Source organism: Prinia subflava, chromosome 6 (assembly GCF_021018805.1).
Source record: "Prinia subflava isolate CZ2003 ecotype Zambia chromosome 6, Cam_Psub_1.2, whole genome shotgun sequence".
Taxonomy (NCBI): Eukaryota; Metazoa; Chordata; class Aves; order Passeriformes; family Cisticolidae; genus Prinia; species Prinia subflava.
In genome coordinates this window covers 38,636,941-38,662,990 of record NC_086252.1, presented here as the reverse complement: position 1 = coordinate 38,662,990, position 26,050 = coordinate 38,636,941, and the positions used below count along the sequence as shown (strand labels likewise).

The 26,050-nt window shown below is 59.1% G+C and overlaps 2 protein-coding genes across 3 annotated transcripts; one reads left to right on the top strand and one right to left on the bottom strand.

The window, feature by feature from the left end:
* The first annotated feature begins 4,330 nt into the window (after positions 1-4,330).
* On the top strand, positions 4,331-8,294 carry ERMN (ermin). Its single transcript, XM_063399842.1, has 3 exons — positions 4,331-4,761; positions 5,066-5,152; positions 6,950-8,294. Exons 1-3 carry the CDS (start codon positions 4,515-4,517, stop codon positions 7,360-7,362), a joined length of 747 nt encoding a protein of 248 aa, XP_063255912.1. The 5' UTR covers positions 4,331-4,514; the 3' UTR covers positions 7,363-8,294.
* Positions 8,295-11,988: 3,694 nt separating this feature from the next.
* Positions 11,989-23,463, bottom strand: GALNT5 (polypeptide N-acetylgalactosaminyltransferase 5). Of its 2 annotated transcripts, none has more exons than XM_063401072.1 (10): positions 21,989-23,463; positions 19,277-19,443; positions 18,423-18,542; positions 17,925-18,060; positions 17,443-17,562; positions 16,997-17,114; positions 16,479-16,802; positions 15,088-15,168; positions 14,382-14,543; positions 11,989-12,578 (listed from the first exon to the last, which is right to left on the bottom strand). In XM_063401072.1, exons 1-10 carry the CDS (start codon positions 23,461-23,463, stop codon positions 12,432-12,434), a joined length of 2,850 nt encoding a protein of 949 aa, XP_063257142.1. In that variant the 3' UTR covers positions 11,989-12,431. The 2 variants fall into 2 exon arrangements, with proteins under 2 accessions (XP_063257142.1, XP_063257143.1); XM_063401073.1 differs by having other exon boundaries at positions 12,440-12,578; positions 14,302-14,543.
* Positions 23,464-26,050: the final 2,587 nt, after the last annotated feature.

Here is a 26,050-nt window from a genome sequence, read left to right as displayed (position 1 = left end):
TTCTGCAGAGCCAGCGCTGGGAGGACAGTGGTGTCTGTGACACTGCCCAGAGCAGCTCTGTGTGTCTGACAGATCTGACCTCTCTAAGGCACAAGAGAAAAAAGGCAGAGGCTTGTCCTGCAGGGCTGAGCAGGACTGCTCTGCCCTGGCAGGTTGGTGACATTCAGGGACTCCCTGGGTGCTGTGCTGGGGACCCTGTCCACCACTGCCCCAGGGGCTGCAGGAGCTGCCCCCTGGCCCCGCGTTCCCGCTGCTCTCAGCACTCCACACCTGCTCACCTTTCTCCAGAAACAGAGGCTTCAGGCAGTAAGGATCACAAGAGTGAAGTGGGGTTTAATAACCATGGGCACAGATGTGAAGAAAAAGAGATTTTTCTCTCCCTCTCAGTACATAGAAACCGGCTGTTTGTCCAGCCTGAGCAGCCGAATGATGTTTTTCAAATACAGCTGGAAGCATTTTAAATACAATCCAAGGACCTTGTGTGACTCACTCGCCTGTTGCCCGGGCAGCCTGTGCAGTTGTGCCCTCGGGCACGGCTGTGCCAGGCTTTTCTCCTGCTCAGAGACCACAGGCTAAATCCAATAGCTCCAAACAAAAACAACCTGTTCCCAAAACTTCTCTAATTCGTGAACATTGCTAAGACAGAAGAGTCACTACTGGCCTCTGTAATTTCTGTGGAAAAGATTAACAAGCTGGAAATATGGCACTGGGAAATATGGTCTCTGGGAAAGCTGAGGGGCACTCAGGGGAGCTGGAGGGAAGGCAGAGGAGCTGGAGGATGATCAGGGGAGCTGGAGGAGCATCAGGAGAGCTGGAGGAGCATCAGGAGAGCTGGAGGAGGATCAGGAGAGCTGGAGGAGGATCAGGGGAGCTGGAGGAGGATCAGGGGAGCTGGAAGAGGATCAGGAGAGGAGCTCACATGGTTTGCACATGGGGACGAGGTCCTGTTGATGCTGTTGCACTGAGTGCCTGCAGTTCAGCCCGGGAGCCCCTCTGCTGTGGGTCCAGCCCCAGCCCGTGTGTCGGGGGAAGGTTCTGCTCCAAGACCCACGTGGAGCTGAAGCCCATCCCCAGTCCAGGCTGGGGCACTTCAGGTGCAGCTCTGGGCTCTGGAGCTGGTCACTAGGCACCAATATTTTTGCCTGTGATTTGCTGTCTCAAAAATGGAGTTCTACTTTTCATTGCCAGTAGCACCAGCTGAAGGAGAAAATAAATCAGAGATTGGTTCTATTTGGCCAAAATGTTAAGTTAAAGGCAGGTGTTGGGGTGTCCAAAAGCAACCGAGGGCAGAAAAAGCAGAACATCTGGTGAGAGTTGTTGTAGTGCCCAAAGGGAACGGACACCTCCAGCACTGAGAAAGGGACCCTAAATTATTGCAGTTTTACAGTCCAAAGGTGTGATTCCTTTTGGTATGAAAGGGTAACTTGCCACAGCTTGGGATACAGGCACTTACTGTGCGTGTGGAAAGGCTGGAGGAGCCTGAACACCCCACAAACTTCAGTCAGACTGAACAAGGGCTGCCCTCCCAGCAGGCTGAGAGCGCGCTTTGGGTGCTGCAAGATGACAGCTTGACAGGTTCTCAGCCACGATCACAAACAGGATGTGGGTGACAAGCACTGAGCTCTGCTGTGCCCCAGCCTGTGGGGGAGGAAGGAGCTCAGGGGCCAGCCAAAGTGCTCAGAAAGAAAAGCAACCGCAACAGCTTTCTAAAATGGCATTTCTCCTTGCAGAGAGCGCTTTGGGTGGGTCCTGCTCTGCCTCCTGGGAGTGGGGCAGGAGCAGGGTGGGTGTAAGGCAGCGTGGGACAGTGACACCAGGGCTGGGGTTCAGCTCCGTGTGCTCTGACCTCCTGCAGCCACACCCAGCCCTTCCTCTCCCCCGCGGCTGCCGGGCCGCGCTCCCCGGTCACACCCAGCCCCGGGGCTCCGAGCAGATCGCGGTCACCGAGGAGCTGAGCCGCGCCTCAGGCAAAGGGGACTCACACCTCGTCCATGACAGAGCCGGGAGTGAGCCCGGTGCTCCCGGCATGGGCCAGCTGCTGTCAGTGGTGCCACCTCCAGCTGCTGTTAGTGGTGTCACCTCCTGCTGCTGTCAGTGGTGTCACCTCCTGCTGCTGTCAGTGGTGTCACCTCCAGCTGCTGTTAGTGGTGTCACCTCCAGCTGCTGTTAGTGGTGTCACCTCCTGCTGCTGTCAGTGGTGTCACCTCCAGCTGCTGTCAGTGGTGTCACCTCCAGCTGCTGTTAGTGGTGTCACCTCCTGCTGCTGTTAGAGGTGCCATCTCCAGCTGCTGTCAGTGGTGTCACCTCCAGCTGCTGTCAGTGGTGTCACCTCCAGCTGCTGTCAGTGGTGCCACCTCCAGCTGCTTTAGTGGTGTCACCTCCAGCTGCTGTCAGTGGTGCCACCTCCAGCTGCAGCTGTGCCCCACCAGACTGGACAGAATAAAGCTTTTTCATTTTTAAAAGCTTGAAGAGGCAGAAATCCAGCCCGTGGGTTTGTGCAGAAGGAAAGTTTCCCTGCCCTTGAGAGGGGGTTTTGCCCAGCTGTTTACAGCTGCCTGCAGTGGGAAGAGCCCACAGCTGCCTTTTCCTTCTGCGATCCTGTGGGGTGCTGGGGCAGCCCAAATGATTCTGTGATAACAGAAGGGAACCTTCTCCTCCCCAGTCTCCAGACCTTGCTGGGTACTCAGCCTCTCCTCCTGAGGGCACCAGCACGTTGACAGCTCACGTTCAAACCTTATCAATCACTTTTCTTGGACAGAGTTTTCCAGCAAAGGATGGATTTTATAAATCCATCACACCAAACCCATTTTAAAACAATAATGAAAACTTGTTGATTTAAATGCACAAATTCAAGACATGAACACAAGCAGTGGAAAGTCTTTGGGTCCATTTCTAATCAGGGGCTGAACTCAACAAGAGGATTTCCAAACCCTAAAGCCCAAAGATACCAGAAATGTTGTATTGCACAAACACAGAATGTCATTCACAGCAGGAGATTACACTGTTATGTAAACCTGGCTTTGGGCACCAGGGCTGAGACAAGTTCAGTTGCGGTCAGAAACGCCCCAGTGCTGCTCGGGTGATTCTCCAGCTTCCCTCTGCAAAACACTCCACTCTCAATCCTGCCAGCCTTGGGTCTGACTGAGAGTTACTGAGACAATCATGGAATGTCTGGGGTTGGAAGGGACCTTAAAGCTCTCCCAGTTCCACCCCTGCCATGGGCAGGGACACCTCCCACTACCCCAGGGTGCTCCAAGCCCCTTCCAGCCTGGCCTGGGACACCTCCGGGGTCCAGGGGCAGCCATGGCCCCTCTGAGCAGGGCTGGCTGCCCCGGGGGCTGGGCTGGGTGTGGGTGGACAGTGTGACACCGCGCCGTACGCGGGGCCTGTGCCCGGGGCTGCTCCCCAGAGGGCAAAATGAGCCCATTGTGCCCCAGGGCGTGGCGAGGTTCATCCACGTGAGGTTCATCCATGGTGAAATTCATCCACGTGAGGTTCATCCACGTGAGGTTCATCCACACGATGTTCATCCACACAAGGTTCATCCATGGTGAGATTCATCCACTGTGAGGTTCATCCACCACGAGATTGATCCATGGTGAGACTCTTCCATGCAAGGTTCATCCATGGTGAGGTTGATCCATGCGAGGTTCATCCACGGTGAGATTTATCTATGGCGAGGTTCATCCATGGGAAGTTCATCCACACAAGGTTGATCCACACAAGGTTGATCCACGGGAGGTTCATCCACAGGAGGTTGATCCATGCGAGGTTTATCCACACGAGGTTCACCCACGGTGAGGCTGATCCATGCAAGGTTCATCCACACAAGGTTCATCCACGGTGAGGTTGATCCACACAAGGTTCATCCATGGCGAGGTTGATCCACACAAGGTTGATCCATGGTGAGGTTGATCCACACAAGGTTGATCCATGGTGAGGTTGATCCACACGAGGCTGATCCACGGGAGGTTCATCCACACGAGGTTGGTCCAGGCGAGGTTGATCCACACGAGGGAGGTTCATCCACGGGAGGTTCCCCGGCGCAAACCCGATGGGGAATGTTAAGCGGGTTAGGTGGCAGGCGCTGGGGAAGGTGGTCACCCTCCGGGGATTAGGGGTCGGAACAAAGGCCGTCCCTGTGACCAGCGGGGACACAAAGAGCCATTGTGCCCAGAGCACAAACTCCTGTTTATTCCCGCGGGGCTGACATGCCCACAGCCCCGCTCTCCAGGCCAGCACAAAAGCTTCCTTGCTTCAGATTGTTTGTTTATGTAAATTATAATGGTGCATTTAATTATGCAAGGGCAGAGCCTGGGCCACAGGGGAGGTGCTGATTGGGCTGGCGAGCCCCGGGCACAGCGGATGGTGCGGGCTCGGCAGAGGAGACGCGCCAGGGCCACTCGCAGGGGAGCAGACCCCGGGGCGAAGGGGTGAGGAGCAGCTCCCCACCCCGGGGCAGAGGGGCCCGGAGGAGCAGGGCCCCGGTCGGAGGGCCCAGCACGGCACTCAGCATGACAGAAGAGGCCCCCGCCGCTGCCACCATGCCGGCGTGCAACGGGAGCGTCCCCCTGGAGGACGGCCCGCTCCAGGTCATCGATGGCATCGAAGAAATTGCAAAATCTGTTGGGACAGTCCCGTATGCAAATGCAGAAACGAGCCCTGATACCTCACCTGCAAAGGAAAATCTGGAGGAAAATAGGAATTCATTGGCAGAGGACATCACTGCTGAGAATTCTGCTGGAGAGAAGCAATGCCAAGGTATCGTACAGGGCTGTCTGTCTCTAAGTGTTGGGAGAGAAAAGTTCTTTTTTATCTATAGCCTGATGAATAATGGGATGTGCTATGTGTTAGTCAAAATTCCTAACTTGTGGTAGCTGTAACAATGATTTGGAGTATTTCAGAATCTGGGACACATTTGAGGGGTGCAATGAAAAGCTCATAAATAAAGAAATGAGAAATTCTAAATCTGCTCTGAAAATCTGCCTATCTGCAGCCATTAAAACCTGACTGTCATCACTAATTGCTCCATCAGCCCATGTCTTGTGCTTTGTGTTTCCCAAAGAAAAGCGAGAGGAGAACGTTGGGACACTACAGCAGGGACCAGCGGATATCCAGGACACAGGGACCAATGGCCAGGGATCAGGGGAAGGTAATGCAAAATGCCATCTGATGGGGTTTCCCTGATGTGTAGCCAATAGACAATGGATACAGGTAGTTATTGGATTTTTAAATTGGGTCAGACCCTTCTATTCCAGAGAGCAGTGGCTCATTTCTCACCTGTGAGTTGCTGCATTTTATGTCTTCCTTCCAGAGGTTTTAACATATCTCATTGATTGTGGGGTATTCAAGCATTGTGGGGCCTTCAGCCAGGAGGTCCCCAGCAGCCTCATGAGGCTGGGAGATGCTCTGTCTTCTGCTCCATGCTCAGAGGAGAACCTCGTGAGGCTGCTGGTGTTCTTTTCCTGCCTGATTCACCACGTATTGAATCCCCCAATGGCAAAGTAGCCACAGAAAATTGCTCTCCTAAACATCTGCTCCTGGGCCTTGCTATGCTCGTTTCTGGGTGAGAATGGTGGAACTGAGCAGGAGCCAAGGCTGGAGCCTCAGACCCCTCCTGTGGTGAGCGGGTCACTGCCCATCCTGGTCATGAGTTAAAAATGTACTGAGTATATCCAGAAATGAAGGTGTTTAATTCACTATGCAAACTGCAGCCCCTTCTCCAAAAGGAGGAGTGTTTTATGGCCCATGTCTAGAGAACAGCCACATCTCTCCAAGGGGGCTCTAGGCATTATTCCTTTCCTCATCTCCCACCACAGGCTCCTCCCGTCACGTTGGCTTTGGCAGTGGTGGGACAAGCGTGGCTGGGCCAGGAGCTGCTGGTGATGCTCTGCCCTGAGCTTTGAAATGGGCTCTAAATGAGCCGTGGGCTGGGCCCTGCAAGCGAAACCTGCTTCCATTCACAAAAGGGAAAATATCTGAACATTTGTCATGGGCAAATTAATATTTCATAGCAACTGCCTAGGCTGTGAGGAGGTGAATAGTGGTGAAGGCTTTCCCACTTAGGGCTGACATCCATATTCCAGCTGTGCTGCTTTAGGAGCACACAATAAAACCTATTAAAGGATCTCTTATGTTCCCCCTGCACCCGCCCTGCAACCACAGCACTTTATCTCGAAATTGCAGGCAGCTTTTTAGTACCCAACCAATTTAGTCTAATTAATACTCTGGACCCCACAGGCAAAACCTTGAATAGACCATTTGTTGCGACACTAAAGCATCATTAACCACAGAGACGTGCCAAGCAGGGCAAATGGGAGATGGCCACCACAGCCGGGGTGGCCACTGCCGAGGGAGGGACACGTCCCGTTGGGGCAAAGCTGGGCACTGCATGCAGAACGGCCTCTTCCCTTCCCTTCCCTTCCCTTCCCTTCCCTTCCCTTCCCTTCCCTTCCCTTCCCTTCCCTTCCCTTCCCTTCCCTTCCCTTCCCTTCCCTTCCCTTCCCTTCCCTTCCCTTCCCTTCCCTTCCCTTCCCTTCCCTTCCCTTCCCTTCCCTTCCCTTCCCTTCCCTTCCCTTCCCTTCCCTTCCCTTCCCTTCCCTTCCCTTCCCTTCCCTTCCCTTCCCTTCCCTTCCCCTCAGTAGGAGTGGGAGTACAGAGGGAGGCAGTAAAAAGGGCAAGGAGTGGGTTTAGGAGGGCAGGGAGTGTCCCCGGAGTGTCCCCAGTGTCCCCGGGCAGCCCTGGTGCTGGGGTCCGGCCTGGCCGTGCGATCCTGCCCGTGTCATCCCGGGATGGCAAATCTGGGGGCAGGAGCCGGTGGCGTCCCCGGTGGCCGCCCTGACCTCAGCCCCCGTGTCCCCCTTGTCCCCCCGTGTCCCCCCGTGTCCCCCCGTGTCTCCCCGTGTCCCTCGTGTCCCTCGTGTCCCCCCGTGTCCCCCGTGTCGCGCAGGGCCCCGTGGCACAGCGGGCACGGCCACGGCGGCCGCTCCGGGCAGCGAGGAACCGGAGACCCGGGCGGGCAGCGCCGGCCCCGGAGGGAACGCGGCCGAGGAGGCGGAGGAGGAGGCGGAGGAGGAGGAGGAGGACACGGAAGAGGATGAAGTTCAGGTGATTGAAATCAAGAAGGAGAACAGCGAGGCGTCCCGCCTGCAGCAGCGAGACAGCGCCAAGCAACCATCGCCCCCCGCCAGCCCCGGCTGCAACTCCGCGCTGGAGAAAGCGGGGCAGCAGCCCAGCCTGGGGAAAAAGAACGACATCTCCAGACACAGCTATTCCAGATACAACACAATCTCCTACCGGAGGATCCGTAAAGGAAACACCAAGCAGCGGATCGACGAGTTTGAGTCCATGATGCACCTATGAACTGAGGGGGGAGTGCTTAACGCACCAAGCCTTTGCTCTGGGCTTGGTTTCATTTTGCTCCCCCAGAACGTGTCTCTTCATACAACACAAGGTCACTGCTTTTCTCCTTTTTGTATATGATTTATAATACACTGTGAAAATTTAACATCTTGGCTTTGACAGGGGCAGAGGCATCCATAGCGCAGGAAAATAAATAATCAGTTTGCTAAATACACACCCGTTGGATTTTCAGGTTGTCGTCTTGTTTTCTCTCTACCTTTATAACCGTGTTAACACCAAAGAAGGCTGGAGCCGGCCGGGGCTGCTCTGGGTGCCCATGTGGAGCTGGCAGTGTGGCAGCCAGGACTCTGCCAGGGCAGGGGGCACACAAGGCACGGCGGCTGGCCTCACCCTTGCTCTGTTTAGTAGTCTGTCTGTCTGTCCCGGTGCTCTGTTTTGCAGTCTGTCTGTCCCAGTGCTCTGTTTTGCACTCTGTCTGTCCCGGTGCTCTGTTTTGCAGTCTGTCTGTCCCGGTGCTCTGTTTTGCACTCTCTCTGTCCTGGTGCTCTGTTTTGCACTCTGTCTGTCTGTCCCAGCGCTCTGTTTTGCAGTCTGTCTGTCCTGGTGTCTGTCTGTCCTGGTGCTCTGTCCCGGTGCTCTGTTTTGCAGTCTGTCTGTCCCAGTGTCTGTCTGTCCTGGTGCTCTGTCCCGGTGCTCTGTTTTGCAGTTTGTCTGTCTCTCCCGGTGCTCTGTTTCGTACTCTGTCTGTCTGTCCCGGTGCTCTGTCCTGGTGCTCTGTTTCGCAGTCTGTCTGTCTGTCCCGGTGCCCTGTTTCGCAGTCTGTCTGTCTGCCCCGGTGTCTGTCTGTCCCGGTGCCCTGTTTCGCACTCTGTCTGTCTGTCCCGGTGCTCTGTTTTGCAGTCTGTCTGTCCTGGTGTCTGTCTGTCCCGGTGCTCTGTCCCGGTGCTCTGTTTTGCAGTCTGTCTGTCCTGGTGTCTGTCTGTCCCGGTGCTCTGTCCTGGTGCTCTGTTTCGCAGTCTGTCTGTCCCGGTGCCCTGTTTCGCACTCTGTCTGTCTGTCCCGGTGCTCTGTTTCGCAGTCTGTCTGTCTGTCCCGGTGCTCTGTTTCGCACTCTGTCTGTCTGTCCCGGTCCTGGTGGTGCCCCGACAGCCGCCCTCTGCCAGCCCTGCTGTCCCCCCCGGTGCTGGGGACGCCCCCGGGCCCAGGGGCAGCTGTGGGTGCTGCTGGTGGCGCTGCTGTCACCGTGCCTGCCCCGCCAGCCTGGGGTGGCTTTGGGCAGGGGTACCGGGACCGGTGCCATCCCCAGAGGCACGGCCGGGGTCGGGGCTGGCCCCGAGGGCAGCAGCTCAGCTGTCACCTCCCTGGCTGTGCCAGGGTGCAGCTGTGAGCCTGGCCACTACCAGGAACATCCACTGAGCCAATGCCACCAGGTCAGACACTCCCAGGTGTCTTCTCGATTTTCATCCTAAGGTTAGATGCAAAATTTTAGAGATTATTTTGTCAAAACCAGGTGAGTTTTAATCCATTATTTTTGTCTCTCCTGGATGTTACCCTTCTCCATTTGAGACCTTTGTGTCACCACCATGCAGTGGTGGCAATCTTTTTAAACTATTTTTATTTTACAGTTAGATTTGTCTGAGTTGGGACTTAGCTTTGCACTTGTCATCCCAGAAAGCACCTGGGAAAGCTGAGAACAGCTGGCAAGGGAGAGGAGGGAAGGATGGAGTTACACAGTGGCCTCCTGCAGCCATAAGTGCCTTTTTAAGGATTAGTTTTACATCTCCAGCAGCACTGAATATCGCTTTGACTTTTCTTGTTCTACATAAAGGCAATTATTTATTGGCAACGTGAAAATAATACAGGGCAATTCTGCATTGTGCCAGCAGACATAGCCCTCATTGTGCCATTCACACTTGTTTATTTGCTCCTTGGCCCGGGGAAGTTCTGAGCTTTGCTTGTACCAAGTTATACTGCGGGTCTGTTCCGCTGACAGCTGCTCCGGGGGTGACACGGCCCCCTTGAAGATGGGGCACCGTGGTCCCAGGCAGGGCCACGCTGGGCAGGGCTGCAGCAGCCTGGGACAGTGGAAGGTCCCTGCCCCTGCCAGAGGGGTGGAACGAGGTGAGCTGAAGGTCCCGTCTAACCCAAACCGCTCAGATTCTATCAGTCCTTGTGACCATCCCCGGGGCTTTCGGAGGGAAGGGCTCCCCAAGACCTTCAGAAATCTTGGCCTCGCTTTTCACCTTCCTCGCAAAGCAGCACTCGCTCGGCTGAGACCCGCAGCGCCATCTCCTGCTTTTCTGGTAAAAGAGTAAAAACGGAAAAATTAAAGTGCTGAAGTGCTCGGGGGGCCGAGAGCCCTTCCCCTTGCCTGACCCTCCGGGTGGTGTGCTGTGAATAGCAAGGGGCTCACAGGCAGTGAAGGCAGAGAAGAGGAGCTGGACCCTGGGCATGGCCGAGGGCAGCGGGGCGGGCGCGAGTGGGGAGCAGCCGGGCAGGGAGGGCACAGCGAGGGCAAGGGACACGCAGGGATCTGGAAACTTGTCCCTTGAGCAGAGGCGCGTCCAGGCGAGGCCGACCGGGGCATGGCAGCCACAGCCCCAAAGCCCTTTTTCCCCGTCTGTGCCGTGCCGGTGCGGGCTGATGCAGGCGGGAAGAGGCGGAGCCCTGCGGGGAGTGCTGGTGGCAGTGCTGGTGACAGTGCTGGTGACAGTGGTCACCGCACCCGCAGCAGTGCGGCTGCAGCAGCACAGCTACTGCCCTTCCCCGCCCCGAACGGGAGCCAACACCGCCACACACCAGGGGAACTGGTGCTCTGAAGGCTCCTCCGGGGGTGATGCTGGGTGTTCAGCCGGGCAGTAACTCGGGAGGATCCCCTAGAGAGGGTCCAGGTTGGTCAGATTTAACACACTGTGCTCGGAGCAAGCAGCCTCATCTATTATCTTTTATTCCTTTTTTTTTTTTTTTAATTCCCCGAGTTTAACACCGGGGACAGCAGGGGCCCCATCCCCATCCCACGCTGGGTGTTTCCACCCGTGGTGCCTTTCCCGGCCCCGCTGCTCCCGCAGCCGCAGCCCGGGGTGCGGTGCCCGCCCGGCGTCCGCGGGGAGCAGCGGCAGCGCCGAGCCTGCCGGAAAAATGCGCTCGTTTCTGGAAGAGTGGGCTGACTGGTGCCGTGGGAATGCTCTCAGTCCCGAGCAGAGCAGGGCCCCAGCTCAGTGCCAGCAGCCCCAGGCAGCCGCAGTCCCTGAGCAGAGATCCAACAGGGAAGTGAGCATTTACACCAGCGGGGCAGCGGCGCGCGAGTGACAGGGCTGGCGATGGGATGTGACCGTGACATATGACTGCCTGGTGCCTGCCCGGTGACAAGTGATTGAATGTCAGCAAACAGAATTTGATGAAATTCATGCTCCTGATACGAGCTGACTGCCCAAACAATGTCTGTGTCATTTTTCTGATGGTGACTGCGGGCTAGCTGCGCTGAAGGAGGGAGAGAAAATCAGGAAGACAGTTGGAATAGGAGTCAACTGGGAAAATCTGCTGGGCCAGTCAATATTTTGGCAGACTGAGCCTGTCAGATGCTGTCAGCACTGATCCACCACGTCAGAGGGAGTGTTGTGCCGGGGCCTTCTGCAAACCCAGAGCAGAGGCAGGGGCTGTGAGGCCGGGTGGGGGCTCGGCCGTGCTCACCGGGAGCAGGGAGTGCCAGGCTCAGCCCAGGGACCCAGGGGCTCGTGCTGGAACAGCCCCTCAGCTCAGCACAGGGCAGCGGGGCAGGGGGAGAAGGGCTGCCTCCCACTGCAGGGCACAGGGAGCAGCATCCCTCAGCAGGAATTCCCAATGGGAACAGGGTAGAAATCCTGCCTGCTGTTACCTACTCTGGATCTTACAACCTTGGCACACAGAATTTATTCTGCCATTGAAACTGTCCCGTCGGTGACCGATGATGCATTTTGGAGATGAAGAACTTCACGGCACAGGCAGCACTTGCCTGTGACAGAGAGTCCAGAGGGAGTTTGTTGTGCAGGGCCTGGCTGTGCCGTGCAGCCTGGCCTGAGGGCAGCAGCAGTGCTCCTGCAGAGGCCCCAGAAAGCCACAGGGGCTCGGGGACATGGCCAGGGTCCTGGCAGCCCCAGGGTGGACAACCTGGCTGCCCTGGGATGAGGAGCTGCCAGGCTGGCCCCTGGAGTGTGCCTCTGGCAAGAAGCACGATAAACCTCTGGTTCCCTGCTCCAGCAGCTGCTGTCCCCACCAAACAAGGCAAGGCACGTGTGTCCTGGCTGTCCCTGGCACAGGCAGGGACTGCTCAAGGCCTCTCCCGCAGCCCCTGCGTGGGGCTGACCCCCATCCACCTCCCACTATAAAATGTGGGCTTTATTGATGTGCAATTGATTCCTCACAGAACCCTGATCCTCACCTGTCACACAACAGGTCCCACAGGGAGGGATCCTGTGGCCAGATCCAGCGTGGACATGGTGTTGGATTTTTTTGATGCATTGGTCACCAAAATTCCAGTTTCTGTGGCGGAATTAGCAGCCCCGTTTGCTGCTTATAGACTTACTGGCAGTATTCCTGCAGGTTGTGCTGCTGTCGGGGGAAACTGGGGGATGTTTGCTTACAGTAGGATGGGGACTTCAAAAAATATTTCCATTTAATGATACAGAAAGTGAGTTTTTCCCAAAGTCTCCCACAGCGAGAGAAAACAACGCCGATCTGTTGAGGCACTGCCACACCAGCGGTGCTGCCCTGGGTGCTCGGATCCCTCCAGGAGCTGATGTCAAATCTCGGATTTCAGTTCTCCCTTGGAAACGCCCGTTCCCTTCGGGAGTGGCCATCAGCCCCAGCGAGGCCCGGCTGAGCCCGTGGTGTCCCCGCGGTGTCCCCGGCTGAGCCCGCGGTGTCCCCGCGGTGTCCCCGCGGTGTCCCCGTGGTGTCCCTGGCTGAGCCCGTGGTGTCCCCGCGGTGTCCCCGCGGTGTCCCCGTGGTGTCCCTGGCTGAGCCCGTGGTGTCCCCGCGGTGTCCCCGCAGTGTCCCCGCGGTGTCCCCGCGGTGTCCCCGCGGTCCTGCCCTCAGTCCGCGTGGTAGCTGCCAAACCGCCACTTCTGGTGGGCGCTGGCGGGGTCGCAGCCCCTCACCCTCAGCGCTCGGAAGGAGGGATCCACCTCCAGGCACGCCGGCCGCGGGAGGTGCTGGTGCTCCGAGATGAGGTGGTCGGTCTGCGGGAGAGACAGGGAGGGCTTAGGGGGGCCAGGCTTAGCGGGGCTCAGGCTTAGGGGGCGTTCAGGCCTTGGGGCTCCTGCAGCAGCAGCAGCAGCAGCAGCTCTTCTTTCCTTCAAGGAAGCCCAGCTCCTCACAGTGTGCCCTTTTCTGCTGCTCCCCAATACCTGAGGTGTCTCTGCTGACTTACAGGGGCTTTGGCGTGGGATCCAAGTCTGCAGCTGTCGCTGAGCCAGGACCACACCACGGCTGCTGTGCCTCCTGGCTTTTCCTTCACTGGGAACAGAGGGATGAGCTCTCTCACTGTCTGCGTGGCAGGTGCCATGCAGGGGAGTCACTCGGGTGGGATTTGCTGCAGAGGCAGTGTGCAGCAGGAGACTGATCTCTGTGTTTTAGTGTGGTGGCTGAAGAACACAGCTGTAACTGTGGGTAGCCCATCCCTGGAGCTCAGGTGCTGGGGCAGGACCCTGGGCACTGAAAGAAGGAAGAGTCTGAGTGACTCCACCCTTTTGCTTTTCACATCTGCTTGGATTAACCTCTCTAAGCCCTGTGGCCAGCCAGGTGATGCTGCAGGGGCTGCCACAGGCAGGGGACATTGCCGTGCCCCTCCCTGCACTGCACTGATCCTCAGGAGCAGCTCACTAACGCCGAGGTGAAACACTCCTGATGTGAGCTGTGGAGCGGGGTCTGGGCAGAAGCTGCATCCCTGTGCAGACACGAACTGCACTGCACATCCTTGGACAACACAATGCCTGATGGCAGGAGAGGCAAAGCACTGGAACTCCTTTAGGCAGCAGCCACTGAGCTCTCCTCAGACTCCTGTTGCTGGCACCACCAAATCCATCTCACCCTCAGCTGAGAAATCAGGCTGGAACAGGAGACAAGACCTGCCCATGCCCCATACAGCTTCCTAGGCATTTCTGCATATTTTTCACAAAGGCAAATGACAATTTCACAATTTTCAGTAAGTGGATAAAAATTTTCCTGTAATTTTCCCTAAAGACCCAAGGTGAGCCTGTGGCATTCTGGCATTCAACACTTCAGGCTGAAGAAACCAAAGGGGAACAGGAAATTGTCTGTATATTGAATGTGTAATTTTTTCTTCCTTAAGTGAAGAGTGTTTTTTTCTCAACAATAAACTGTGCCATTTGAGAGCATTTTGGACAGCTACTTACACCAGGCTGACAGAGGTACAGCCATGACTCTCTGTGCAGCTCAAGCAATTAGTGTAAGTATCCATTCTTTTCCTTTCCATAAATGCTGCCTTTGAAAACCCCGGTGAGCTGAGAGACAATCGATGCTGCCTCATCTCCCTTTAAGTGCTATTGACGGTTTCTGTGTCACACCAGCCTGTTTTGTTGCTGCTGCTGCTGCTGCTGCTGTGGCAGTGCCTGCCCTGTCCCCACGTCCCCAGCCTGGCTGCCCTGCTGGCACTGGGACAGTCACAGCCCTGGCAGAGGGCACCAGGAATGTGGGGGGCCAGGCACCAACACCTCTCTTGGTGCACAGGGCCTTGTCAAAGCGGGCAGCAGAGGGTGGGGCACCCCCGTGCCAGGTTGTCCCCTGTCAGTGCCCTCCTGGCACACTGACCCACCCCAGGAGGGCAGAGCTCATCCCTGATCCATCCTGCAGCATCACTCACCAGCCCTGGCTGGACAGTGGCCAGGCTGTCCCCTGTCAGTGCCCTCCTGGCACACTGACCCATCCTGCAGCATCACTCACCAGCCCTGGCCGGACAGTGGCCAGGCTGTCCCCTGTCAGTGCCCTCCTGGCACACTGACCCATCCTGCAGCATCACTCACCAGCCCTGGCCGGACAGTGGCCAGAGACCTGTGCAGCCAGGCCAGGCTGCGGCTCCTGCCCTGGCAGCGGCGCAGGCCCACGGCTCCCACGACGCCGGCTGGGGCAAGGCAGAGCTCTCCGTGCTGGATCAGCCTCAGCCAGGTGTAGTTGAACTTCTGGTTCTGAGGGGAGGGAGCAGGAAGAGACACGGCCCCGTCAGGCCCCCTCGCAGGGCTGGCTGGGACAGCCACAGCCACAGCTGCTCTGTGCCAGGGCTTTCCCAGCCTCCCGGCCAGGAATTCCTGCCCAGTATCCCACCCATCCCTGCCCTCTGGCAGTGGAAGCCATTCCCTGTGTCCTGCCACTCCGGGTCCTTCTCTGGCCCTCTTGGAGCCCAGGCACTGACAGGGCTCTAAGGTACAGCTGGACATTCAGCATCTGCACACGAATCACTGGCTGGTATTTAAATGTTCCTCTGTTTTCATGTGCAAACTCACAGCTTTATCAAACTTTCCTGACCAGCTGAATTTGCTGTTTCTGACACTGTTGTTGGCTACAGGCTGTGTCTGCAGGCAATTCCTGCCCCTGGCTGTTCCCATGCATGCCTGGCCATGTCCCCGGGTGGGGAGGGGACAGGAGGGGACAGGCCACCTCGGGAGGCACAGGAGCTCCAGGCCAGGCCACAGGCAGTGTGACACACCCGGGGTGCGAGCAGGCTGTGCTTACCGCGTTGTTAACATCACACTCCTCAAAAGCCAGGGTGGAGCCTTCCACAGTGATGCATCCTTCCAGGCCCACGTTAATGAGCTGGGAAACAGCAACAAAATGCAGATTCAGACATAAATTCCCGAGAAGGGGGAAGAGCGTTACACTGCACTGACCCTGCTGGGTTCACAGCACTCTGGTTAACACTGTTCACATAACTAAGGGAGGCAGGAGTGCTCCAGGCCAGGCTAGACGGGGCTTGGAGCAACGTGGTGCAGTGAAAGTGTCCCAGCCCACAGCAGGGGATGGAATAAGCTGAGCTTTAAAGTCCCTTTCCACCTAAGCCATTCTGGAATTCTGTGGTGGAGGAGAAGGGGAGCCTGATCCGGTTTCTCTCACCAGGCTCCAAGCAAGGGGCTTGTGGGGACAGCATTGAACCCAAAACGACTTTAAAGTCTTCTCTGCCCACTGCCCCCGGCGAGGCGCAGGTTCCGTGCCCGGAGCGCTGCCGGTCCCTCCTCCCGGCCCCGCAGCGCCGGGAACGCGAGCGGCTGCTGCGCTCTGCTGGCGGCGGAGCCGTGCTACAGACCCTGCACCTGGAGACCCTGCACCTACGGACCCCAATCCTACAGATCCTGCACCTGGAGACCCTGCACCTACAGACCCCAACCCTACAGACCCCAACCCCACAGACCCCAACCCTACAGACCCTGCACCTGGAGACCCTGCACCTACAGACCCCAACCCTACAGACCCTGCACCTGGAGACCCCAACCCTACAGACCCCAACCCTACAGACCCCACACCTATAGACCCTGCACCTACAGACCCCAACCCTACAGACCCTGCACCTACAGACCCCAACCCTACAGACCCCAACCCCACAGACCCCAACCCTACAGACCCTGCACCTGGAGACCCCAACCCTACAGACCCCACACCTATAGACCCTGCACCTACAGACCCCGACCCTACAGACCCCGCACTGTAGTGTGGCCTCCGAGCCACAGTAGGGAGCAAGGGCAGGATCCCCCAGGACCCCCTTCGATGCGGGACTTCCCACCACGGAGGGATTTCTCATGCCAAGGACACATCCAGCCCTGGGGCACACCCCACCCCGGGCACACATCCTGTCCTGGCACTGCCGTGTGCCCTCCCAGCCACCCAAACACCCAGCTAGCTCCCTAGGGGAAATGATCCCTTCTGTCCGTGACCTGTTTCTTCACAGAAGCTCTGGAATCCCGGCCCCTGTGCCGTGTCAGATACCCAGAATGCTGCCAAGGGCCAGGAAGCCGCACAGCAGCAGCAGCAGCAGCAGCAGCAGCAGCAGCAGCAGCAGCAGCAGCAGCAGCAGAGGGATGCTGCCCAGGGCACAGCCACCCCAGAGCACTGTGGAGCCCTCGGGTACCCACCAGCCCACTGGCTTTAACCAGGGGAGCTTCCAGGTCCGGGTAGACGTTCTCCAGGTACCAGCGGAAGCTTTTGCACCGGAGCCTCTTGCGCAGCTGCATCTGCTGGGTCAGGTCCCCCACATCCACGCTGCTCAGCAGCAGGTGGTAGGCGTGCCCGTAGAAGAGCTCCTTGTACTCGTCCAGCCACACCTCGGCCACGCGGGCCAGGTTCCGCTCCACCGTCCTCACCCGGTCCTTCGGGAAGAAATAAGGGTTGTCGTTCCTGAAAATGTGCCCGACTCTGGAGCACGGGACTATCTCGATCTCTCCTCCGCACATCCAGACCTGAGGAACAGAGGTCACTGATGGAGACACGAGCTGGCAGTGGGCGCTGGCTTTGTGCAAGCCAGGAGAGAAGCAGAGGCTCGGGTGCCCGGGGAGATGGGGTGTCCAGCAGGGAGCTGTCCCTGGGGAGCCCCTGCCCGAGCCCCAGCGCTGACCCAGGCTGGCAGGGTTACAGCTGTGTGACAGTGACCCACCTTGAATGAAATCTCCATATTTTCCCCTCCCCAGACATCCAGTCCTGGGTCGTACATTCCCAGCTCAAAGAAATACTTCTTATCGATGGAGAAGAGGCCACCTGCCATGACAGGGCACCTGGGAACAGAGAGGCCACACGGAGTGTCAGTGGCCGTGACACAGGGGGCATTGGGATGGCTTTACCTGGCCTGAAAGCTGGGATGGGGCAGGAAGGGAAAAGGCAGTGGAATGCTCTCCTGGCTGACACGCCAGCAGTGCTGTGTGTGGGGGAAAGGCTTCCTGGGTTTGCCCATGCCTGATGGGGGATTGCCTGTGCCTCAGCTGTCCTGGAAAGCACAGCTTTGGCCACAAAGGAACAACACCTGGCCTCAAAGGGGCCTTTGCTGCTAAACTACTACCAAAGGAACAGGCTGGTTTACAAAGCTCTCACAATTGTTTTTTTTACCTTATTATATCAGTCTCCTTGATTTTATTTTTCTCAATGACCTCCTGTGGAATCTGCTTCCATCCGAAATTCATTGGCCAAGTAAAAATCCCACGCTGGAAGTTGTCCACGGTCATGTAACTAAACAGAGAAAAGATTGGGCTGACTAATTCTGAGTCACATTCCTGATTGAAATGTCACCCCTAATGAGTGAAGATGAATATCTGTAGGTAATTAAACCAGGATTTTAACAAATTTCATCAGGAATCCTCTTCATGTACTAAAAGCTGTGAAAAAGCGAAATGGTGTGTGATGAGCAGGGGCACATCCACAGCCACTGTTAATTTCTGGTGTCAGCAGTGTTCTGTGTCTGCTGTGGGAAGCTGCTGGGGCCGGTGGGGGCTCTGGAGCCACGGATGCGCTGCCGGCGATGGATGCGCTGCGGTCCCAGCCAGGTCTCGCTCAGGACCAGCCTGGGCTGTGGGACTGCCAGGGAGCCTCACCTCATGTCCTTGTCGCTGATGACCTCGATGACAGGGCAGGCCACCTTGGAGGGGCGCAGGCGGACCCTGTCCAGCAGCGGCTCCAGCCACCCCACGTTGCACTCCACGTGCGAGTCCAGGAACGTCAGCACGGCGCCTGCGGCACAGCGGGGTCAGGCCTCGGGCACAGCCACCAACAGCCACCCCAACCCAGCCCCTGCGGCTCCCCGGGCACCCTGCGGGCTCAGCGTGCTGCTGACGGTGCCACAACCCGCCTTGGCTCCCCAGACCTGCCCAGCCACGGCCAAGAGCGTTTTTTCCCAGCTTGGCAGGGCAGCTCCTGGCAGAAATGGTCATTTCGGTGCTGACACCGCCCGGCTGGGGCAGGCGGTGGTGCCGGGGCTGGAGATCCTGGCAAAAGGACACCCCTGGTGCATTGGGAGGGACAAAGGCAGCGCTGCAGAGGGGTCCCCAGCACTCGGGGGTCCCCACACGGCTGGAACACGGCGCCCGTCCCACCTGTGGCGATCTGGGCTCCCGCCAGCCTGGCCCGGATCAGGCCGTGCCTCTCCTTGAGGCGCAGGATCTTCACCTTCGGGAAGTGCGACATGTACGCATCCAGCTGCTCCTTCAGGTACTCTGCAGGGGCACAGAGCGGTCTGCCTCACCCACTGCCACCCCTGAGGGGAAAAGCCACAAGCAGATGTTCCCTGGGAGCACCTCCAGGCACGCCCGGCCCTCGGGTCTGGGGTGTGAACATCTGGGCACAGGGCACAGCTCTGTGTGCGCCTGGTGTGAGCTCTGGAGCCCATCTGAGACAGTGCCTTTATGGAGAACCAGCAGTGGGGAAATCACATCATTCCCAAATTGCGAAGGGCTGAACTCAGCAGAGAGTGGAAGCCTCACGAGGCAGGGTCAGGTACCAGCTGAAATGCTGACAGAAGGCACAGTGCAGCCAGATCCCGGCTCACTGCTGCTCCCACTGCAGCCCCCTGTCCTCTGAGCCACCCGCAGTGTGTCCCCACTCTGGGACACGGGGCACTGCCTGGGAGCTGCACACTGAGGGCTGGGGGCATCTCCTGTTTGCAGAGGCCCTTGAGCCAGGACGCCCCAAAGACGAATGGGCTGGGCAGGACCCAGTTCCCTGATGCTCCTGGAGCCTCTGGCAGCCTCTGCCTTCATCCCCCACAGCCAGGCCCAGCACCCCCCTGTCCTCTGATCCCCTCAGCCCCCGCGCAGGCCACGGATGCACTTCAATACAGCAGAAGGAGAAAATGTGATTTCTCTCCTACTTGGAATTGAATTACAGAGCACAAATTGCATTTTGCCCTCAAGTTATATTAGTTCCATAAGGCAGCAGAAGGCTCCCCTACCCTTGGTGCTGGAGTCGTCCACCAGGATGATCTCGTGGAGCAGGCGCGGCGGGGAGCGGCCGAGCACGCTGTGCACGGAGCGCAGCAGCGCCGACCACACCTCGTCCACAAAGCACATGATGACAGAGGTGCTGGGCAGGTCGTCGTGGACCTGCTGCTCGGAGCACCTGCAACAGCAACACGGGCTCAAGGTGGGGGCAGTCACACCCTGGAAACCTGCAGGCTTGGTGTTTCTGGGAAAATGGGGATGGGGAAAATGCCCAGCGTGAAATACGGAGGGAAAGCCCTGCAGGGTTGGGAGGGGAAAAGAGGGGTGAGGGGGAAACCCCACACACAGCCCCAGGGCCCCTCTCATGGGCAGCCCCACGGGACAGGATGGGCTCACTTGGTTCTGGCAGGAACCTCTTCTGAAGGCAATTTAGAGGTATTTCAGGGCGTCACAGTTAACCAGAAGTGCTCGGGCTAAGTGAAATTCACCCCAGAATTACTCTCTGTCACAATCCTTGAGATGTGTCTTTCTGTCTCAGGGAGGTCAGTGCGCAGAGAACACCAAAATGTCCATTTTGGATCCAGTCCTGCCTCACCTTGCTGGGCAGCTGGTGTGCAGAACTGGGTCATGCCCCCTTTGTCCTCTCCCACAGAATCCTGGAATAGTTTGTGTTGGAAGGGAATTTAAAGCCCATCTTCCAACTGCTCCCATGGGCAAGGACACCTTCCACTAAACCAGGTTGCTCAGAACCCCATTCAGCCTGGCCTCAAACTTCCAGGGACAGGGCAGTCACAGCTTCTCTGGGCACCCTGTGCCAGGGCCTCCCCACCCTCACTGGGAAGAATTCCCTCCCAATGTCCCACCTAACCCTGCCCCTGGCAGTGGGAAACCACTGCTCCTTATCCTGGCACTCCATCCCTTGTCCAAAGTCTCTCCTCATCTCTCTTGGAGCCCCCTTATGCACTGGAAGGGGCTGTAGGGTCTCCCTGGACCTTCTCTTCCCTTGTTCTCTCAGCCCCAGGCCTCCTGAGCCGGGCTCTGCATGGAGCCCTCCCCACCAGCCCCCTGCCCATCACACTCCTCCTCAGGGCCCTCCCTCACAGCAGCTGCAGGCAGTGCCCGTGAGCACCAGCACTGTCAGTAAAGCTCCAGGAGCAGCGAGCACTGTGCACAGAGAGGCAAGGATTGGCCATTTCAGTGGTCTAGTCCAGTACTCCAGGAAGAATCACAAAGGAACTGGAGTTTAAACCGGGAGAGACTGGAATACACCAAAAAGGAATTGTTGGCTGCCAAGAGCCAGCAACAGCCACTGCCCTGAGCTGGCCCTTACATCCAGGTATCTGTTGTGCCAGGGGGCCAGGGGCAGAACCTGCACAGGCTCCTGCCACAGCCAGGGTGCCCAGGGAGCTCCGTGCCCCGTGGCAGCAGCTCCGTGCCCCGTGGCAGCAGCTCACACCCCCAGGGCCGTGCCCTGTTTGGCCAAGGTGTTCCCTGTGACGGCAAAGCGTCTCCCCCTGGGCAGGTGTGGCCCTCCCCGGAGGTGCTTCCTGCTCTGCAGCTCCAGGGCTTTGCTGTCCAGACCAGAGCCAGTGCTGGCTTTGTGCCACCATGGCCCTGGCCCTGTGCCCAGGTGGCTCCTGCAGGTGGCATCAGGAAGCAGCCCCAGCTGTCTCTCCCACCCCCTGCTCCATTCTTCCCGTGTAGGATCTCACCCCAGCCAGCACCCCCAGCACAGTGGGAATGTCTGCACTGTCCTGTGGCACGGGGACAATTGTGGCACAGCTGCCAGCCCGCTGTACCCGCTGTCTGGGGGTGGGAACAGGGGCACGGGGGTCTCTCCCCTGCCCAGGGGCTGAGAGATGTTTGCAGGAAGGGCTGAGTGCAAGAGATGAACCTGGCACTCCCCTGAGTGGCACCTTCCCTGCCCTCCCTGCAGCTGTCACAACCACAGAATGGCCTAGGTTGAAAAGGAGTCTTAAGATCATCAAGCACCACCCCAGCACTGCTGAGCACAGGATGGGGTCCGACCTCTTGTCCTTCTGTTGGCAAGGCACTGCCCCTGCCTTGTCCTGCTCTTTCTACTGGCAGAGAGTGGCTGTTTTGAAGCTCACTCCTGAGATGTGCAGGGTCAGTCACGCATTTCACGATGCCAGCTGTGACTGTGTGACAGCTTTCCAAACCCAAACTGCACCTCCCTCCCTGCCCCCAGAGCAGGGTCCCCCAGGCTGCCTCTCCAGCCTGTGCCTGCTGGGTGGTGCCAGCACTCAGCTCGTCTCCTGCAGGGGTTGTGGAGCCAGAGCGGGTCCCTGGCCAGGAGGGCCCCTTTGGTGTCTCCTCCTCGAGGGAAGGGCCAGGACAGCCCGAGGTGTGAGAGCCCCTCGGGGCAGTGGGGCTCCTGCTGCCCTCACACACCGACGGGGTGCAGGCTCCGGGAACCAACGCACCAATTCTGAGTGCCCAGAGCTGCACCTGACACAGCAGGGCAGGGTTCTAAGGCTCAGAGAGGCCTGAGCCCCATCACCCGTGCTGGTGTCCTGGCCCCTTCGGGCAGCCTGCAAACCTCACCCAGTTTTATGTTTATCAACAGGCTGCTGTGACCTGGACAGGCAAAAGCCATGTGACAGGTGGCACGGTGAGGTGGAGGGCCCGGTGTGCCCCCAGCAGCCCTCCCAGAGCCCATTCCCAGGGGGCAGCACGGGGTGTGTGCACGGGGAGTGTCTTACCCGGCAGGCCTGGTGTCTGCGATGGCTCGATCCACAGGGATCAGATCGCTGAGGTAGACATTAAAGTTTCCTTCTTTCCATCTGCTTTTGGCTTCCTCTTGTTTATCATCAGGAACAACAACAGGGTGTCCAAACTGGCCGGGAGCTCGGGGGTCTCTCGGGGCAAGTGTTGCATCCATGGACAGAACTCTGTGCATCCCGGGGCTGCTCCGCCTCTGTTCCTGCCCATCCTGGCCAGTGCCAGCCGCTCCCGGAGCTGCTCCCCTCTGTTCCTGCCCATCCTGGCTAGTGCCAGCTCTTCCAGGAGCTGCTCTCCCCTGCTCCTGCCCATCCTGGCCATTGCCAGCTGCTCCAGGAGCTGCTCCCCTCTGTTCCTGCCCATCCTGGCCAGTGCCAGCTGCTCCCGGAGCTGCTCCCCTCTGTTCCTGCCCATCCTGGCCAGTGCCAGCTCTTCCAGGAGCTGCTCTCCCCTGTTCCTGCCCATCCTGGCCAGTGCCAGCTGCTCCAGGAGCTGCTTCCCTCTGCTCCTGCCCATCCTGGCCAGTGCCAGCCACCCTAGGAGCTGCTCCCCTCTGCTCCTGCCCATCCTGGCCAGTGCCAGCCGCTCCCGGAGCTGCTCCCCTCTGTTCCTGCCCGTCCTGGACAGTGCCAGCTCTTCCAGGAGCTGCTCCCCTCTGCTCCTGCCCATCCTGGCCAGTGCCAGCTCTTCCAGGAGCTGCTCCCGTCTGTTCCTGCCCATCCTGGCCAGTGCCAGCCGCTCCCGGAGCTGCTCCTGGTGTCGCACCCAGCGTCCGGCTCTGGCCGCCCGTGGCGGTGGCCCCAGCAGTGGCAGTGGCAGCGTGGGCACCATCGCTGCTCTTGCCAGCGAGTTCTTTGTGCTTTCCAGGTCTCCTTGTGGCGCTGCCCGCGGAGTGGGGCCCACGGCGCGGGGCTGCGGGGCTGGCGAGGTTCGCCTCCTCTTTGCTAATGAGGATGAAGGGAGTTTTGGAGGAAGTTTCTTTCCGTCCCGTGTTTGTTTCCCCTGGTCCAGGCTGCGCTGCCGGCCCGGTGGGTCCCGCCGTGCCGGAGGGACGCTGCTGGCTCGGGCGGGCTCCGAGGAGCGCCGTGCCCGCCCCGCCGCGCCCGGGGCCCGGGGGCCCGGGGGCATCGCCGCCTCTCCGCCAGCCCCCGGCCCCGCGCCCGGCGGGGGCTGCTCCCGGCTCCGCCGCCTTCGCCGGCGCCTCGGGGCCGCGCCGGGGCCGCGCCCGCCCCAATCCCGGCCCCGGCCCCAACCCCGGCCCCGGCCCCAACCCCGGCCCCAACCCCGGCCCCGGCCGCTGCCGCTGCCCCGCCGCCTCCCGCAGCAGCCGCCCGCCCGCCTCGCCCAGCGAGAGGCGGAGAGCGGCCATGTCGAGCAGCACCCAGGCCACCGAGGCGGCGAACACCAAGGCCAGGGCCCGGCCGCTGCCGCGGAACAGCCGCCGCAGCCCGCTCATCCCGGGCGGCGCGGGAGCCGCCGGGCCGGCGGGGCGGGCCGGGATGGGGCCGAGGGTGGGCCGGGGATGGGCCGGGGATGGGCCAGAGATGGGGCCGGGACGGCGCTGCCCCCGCCCCACCCCGCGCCGGGATCCGCCCGCGCTGGAACCCGACCCGGGGACGCACCCAGCCCCGGCGGGACATCCCGGGAGGAGCGGGGCTGTGCCTGGGGGGGACATCCCGGGAGGAGCGGGGCTGTGCCTCGGCGGGGGGACATCCCGGGGGACGGGCGGTGTGGCTCGGGGGCACATCCCCAGGGACCAGCGATGTGGCTGGGGGCACATCCCGCGCTTCAGTGGTGCGGCTTGGGGCGCCTCTGCCCGGGCAGTGGGAGGGAGCGGGGCTGTGTCCCGGGGGTCCCCGCCGGGGCAGAGGGGCCGTGGCTGGGGGAGCCTGCGTGTCCTGCTCCACGTGGCAGCTGGCGCGGCGCTCGGTGGTGGAGCCGCTGCTGAGGACGTGGGTGTGTTCCACATCCCGCTCAATTACAGGGCACGGGAGCCACGCTGGCGAAGCGTGGCAGCCTCCGGTGGGCTGAGCCGGAGAACGCCAAGAGAGGAACCAGCGAGGAACCACCCTTCTGCTCCTGTTCCTGGTCCTGCTCCGGCAGGCTGGGACGTGGCAGGCTTTGCTGGCAGTGCTGGCTGTGTCACCTGTCCTGGCTATGCCAGCTGTGCCATGTGTCCTGGCTGTCCTGGCTGTCCTAGCTGCCCTGGCCATGCTGGCTCTCCTGGCTGTCCTGGCTGTGCTGGCAGTCGAGGGCTGGGGCTGCTGCCGGCCCCAGGTGCCGCAGCCTGGGAGGGCTCGGGGGGGCTGTGCAGAGCAGCCCAGGCAGCCCCAGAGAGCCTGGTCTCTGTGTGGCCCTGGATTGACCCCCGGTGCAGGGCCCGCGGTGTTCCCGGGCTTGGCAGGGGCTGGGTGTGGGTGAACTGTCAGAGAGGCTGTTCCTGCAGACGTGGTCTCCAGGAGAGCCTGTGTGGGGCCGGAATATTTGGGAGATGCTCTGTGCGGGGTAACTCCGTGCAGGGGTGAGCTCTGCGTGCTGGCACAGCCATGCCAGACCCCCGTGAGTGGGCAGCACCGAGTGAGCAGCACCACACCTCGGAGGGTGTCACCATCCCACATGTGCAGGAGCAAGGGCCCTGTCACCAGCACTGACCTTCCAGGGACTGCCCACGCCAGGGCCCCGGCCAGCAGCTCCCCTGCCAGTGAATGCCATCAGTCTGCCCGGGGGACGCCTGGCACAGTGTGGTGGCACCTGAGGCACCTGCTGACATGGTCAGGTGAGGGAGCAGTGTGGTGTCACCTGAGGCACCTGCTGACATGGTCAGGTGAGGGAGCTGTGGCATCAGGTGCGAGGTGTGGGCAGCAGCTCTGAGAACTCAGGGTACAGGCACTGAAGGGAAAGAAAAAAAGCCTGAGCTAGTATTTTGCAGCTTTATTAAACTTAGCTTAAACTCTCTTAAAGTTCTCTAGTATTATTAAATTTAGTAGCAATGCACGGTATCCCAAATCCCAAAGCAGGAGATTTTGTTAAATAAAGAGCTCCAAACCACTGGAGTGCATATGAATATTGAAAAGAAACAAGTGGAAAAAATTACATTAATATTCATACTTCAAAAAATTAGTACAATCAAAACCCAGCCTATGGTTACATTGTGTGATGTAAAACAAGAGAAATGACCATTCTGTTGGTTTTCCAAGGCCTTTTCTTTGCCAAGCAAACTCCTTCAGATGTGGCAGGCAGTTCTGATTTTGGAGGATTTGCATGTGTGGATGGTGCTTGAGGACTCTCAGTAAGAGAAAAGGAAGGATAAGATTGCAAAAACTCTCTAAAGGGAAAAAAAATGAGCAGCAGCTCGAGAGTAAGCAAGAGACGAACTTAAATGGAACAATTCCGTTTGTTCAGAAATAAAAGTTTGATGCACACGGTCTGCGCTCCATTCGTCATGCTGGCACAACTTTTCCATTTTCGTTTGTTTTTTCCCTTGCTGATGCTGACCCTCCCTCAGGCAGGGCTCAATCCCTCCCTCAGGCAGGGCTCAGTCCCGGGTGCGGGGCCCTAGCACACCCTGGGGCTGTGTTTTAGGGCTCAGCCCGGGGCACGGCGGGGCTCAGCGCCCGCACGGGGCACAGCCGCACGTGGTGGCTCCCCTGGGGCTGCTGGGAGCCTGTTCCTCTGCCAGCGGGGCAGGCCAGCAGCCCCTTCCCCATCCCCGGGCACAGGGTGCAGCCCTGGCGGGCAGGGGGACCCGAGGGTCCTGCAGAGCTGCAGCCTGACGCGCTGTGACACAGCCGTGGCGCTGTGGTCAGGCGCTCCCTCCGCACGCTCCGCGCCTTGGCTCTCCTCCCTGGCAAGTGCAAGTGTTCCAGATAGCTGAACAGATTCCGTGACACAAGACAGCTGCTTTTGTAGGGAGGAATTAATTTAATCAAGTACTCCATCATTAAAATAATCTGACGTGTCAGATGGAGGAGCACAGAAGCAAGCTTGCTCGAAGATGAAAACTCAACACTTTTTCAGCCAGAAGTGTCCCAGAAGATAAGCAA

Coding starts and splice junctions, on each gene's coding strand:
- ERMN (XM_063399842.1), top strand. CDS start 4,515: ATGACAGAAGAGGCCCCCGCCGCTGCCACCATGCCGGCGTGCAACGGG. Junction 4,762..5,065: donor TGGAGAGAAGCAATGCCAAG/GTATCGTACAGG, acceptor TGTTTCCCAAAG/AAAAGCGAGAGGAGAACGTT. Junction 5,153..6,949: donor TGGCCAGGGATCAGGGGAAG/GTAATGCAAAAT, acceptor CGTGTCGCGCAG/GGCCCCGTGGCACAGCGGGC.
- GALNT5 (XM_063401072.1), bottom strand. CDS start 23,463: ATGAGCGGGCTGCGGCGGCTGTTCCGCGGCAGCGGCCGGGCCCTGGCC. Junction 19,444..21,988: donor GCAGACACCAGGCCTGCCGG/GTAAGACACTCC, acceptor TTGCTGTTGCAG/GTGCTCCGAGCAGCAGGTCC. Junction 15,169..16,478: donor TGGTTAAAGCCAGTGGGCTG/GTGGGTACCCGA, acceptor GCTGTTTCCCAG/CTCATTAACGTGGGCCTGGA.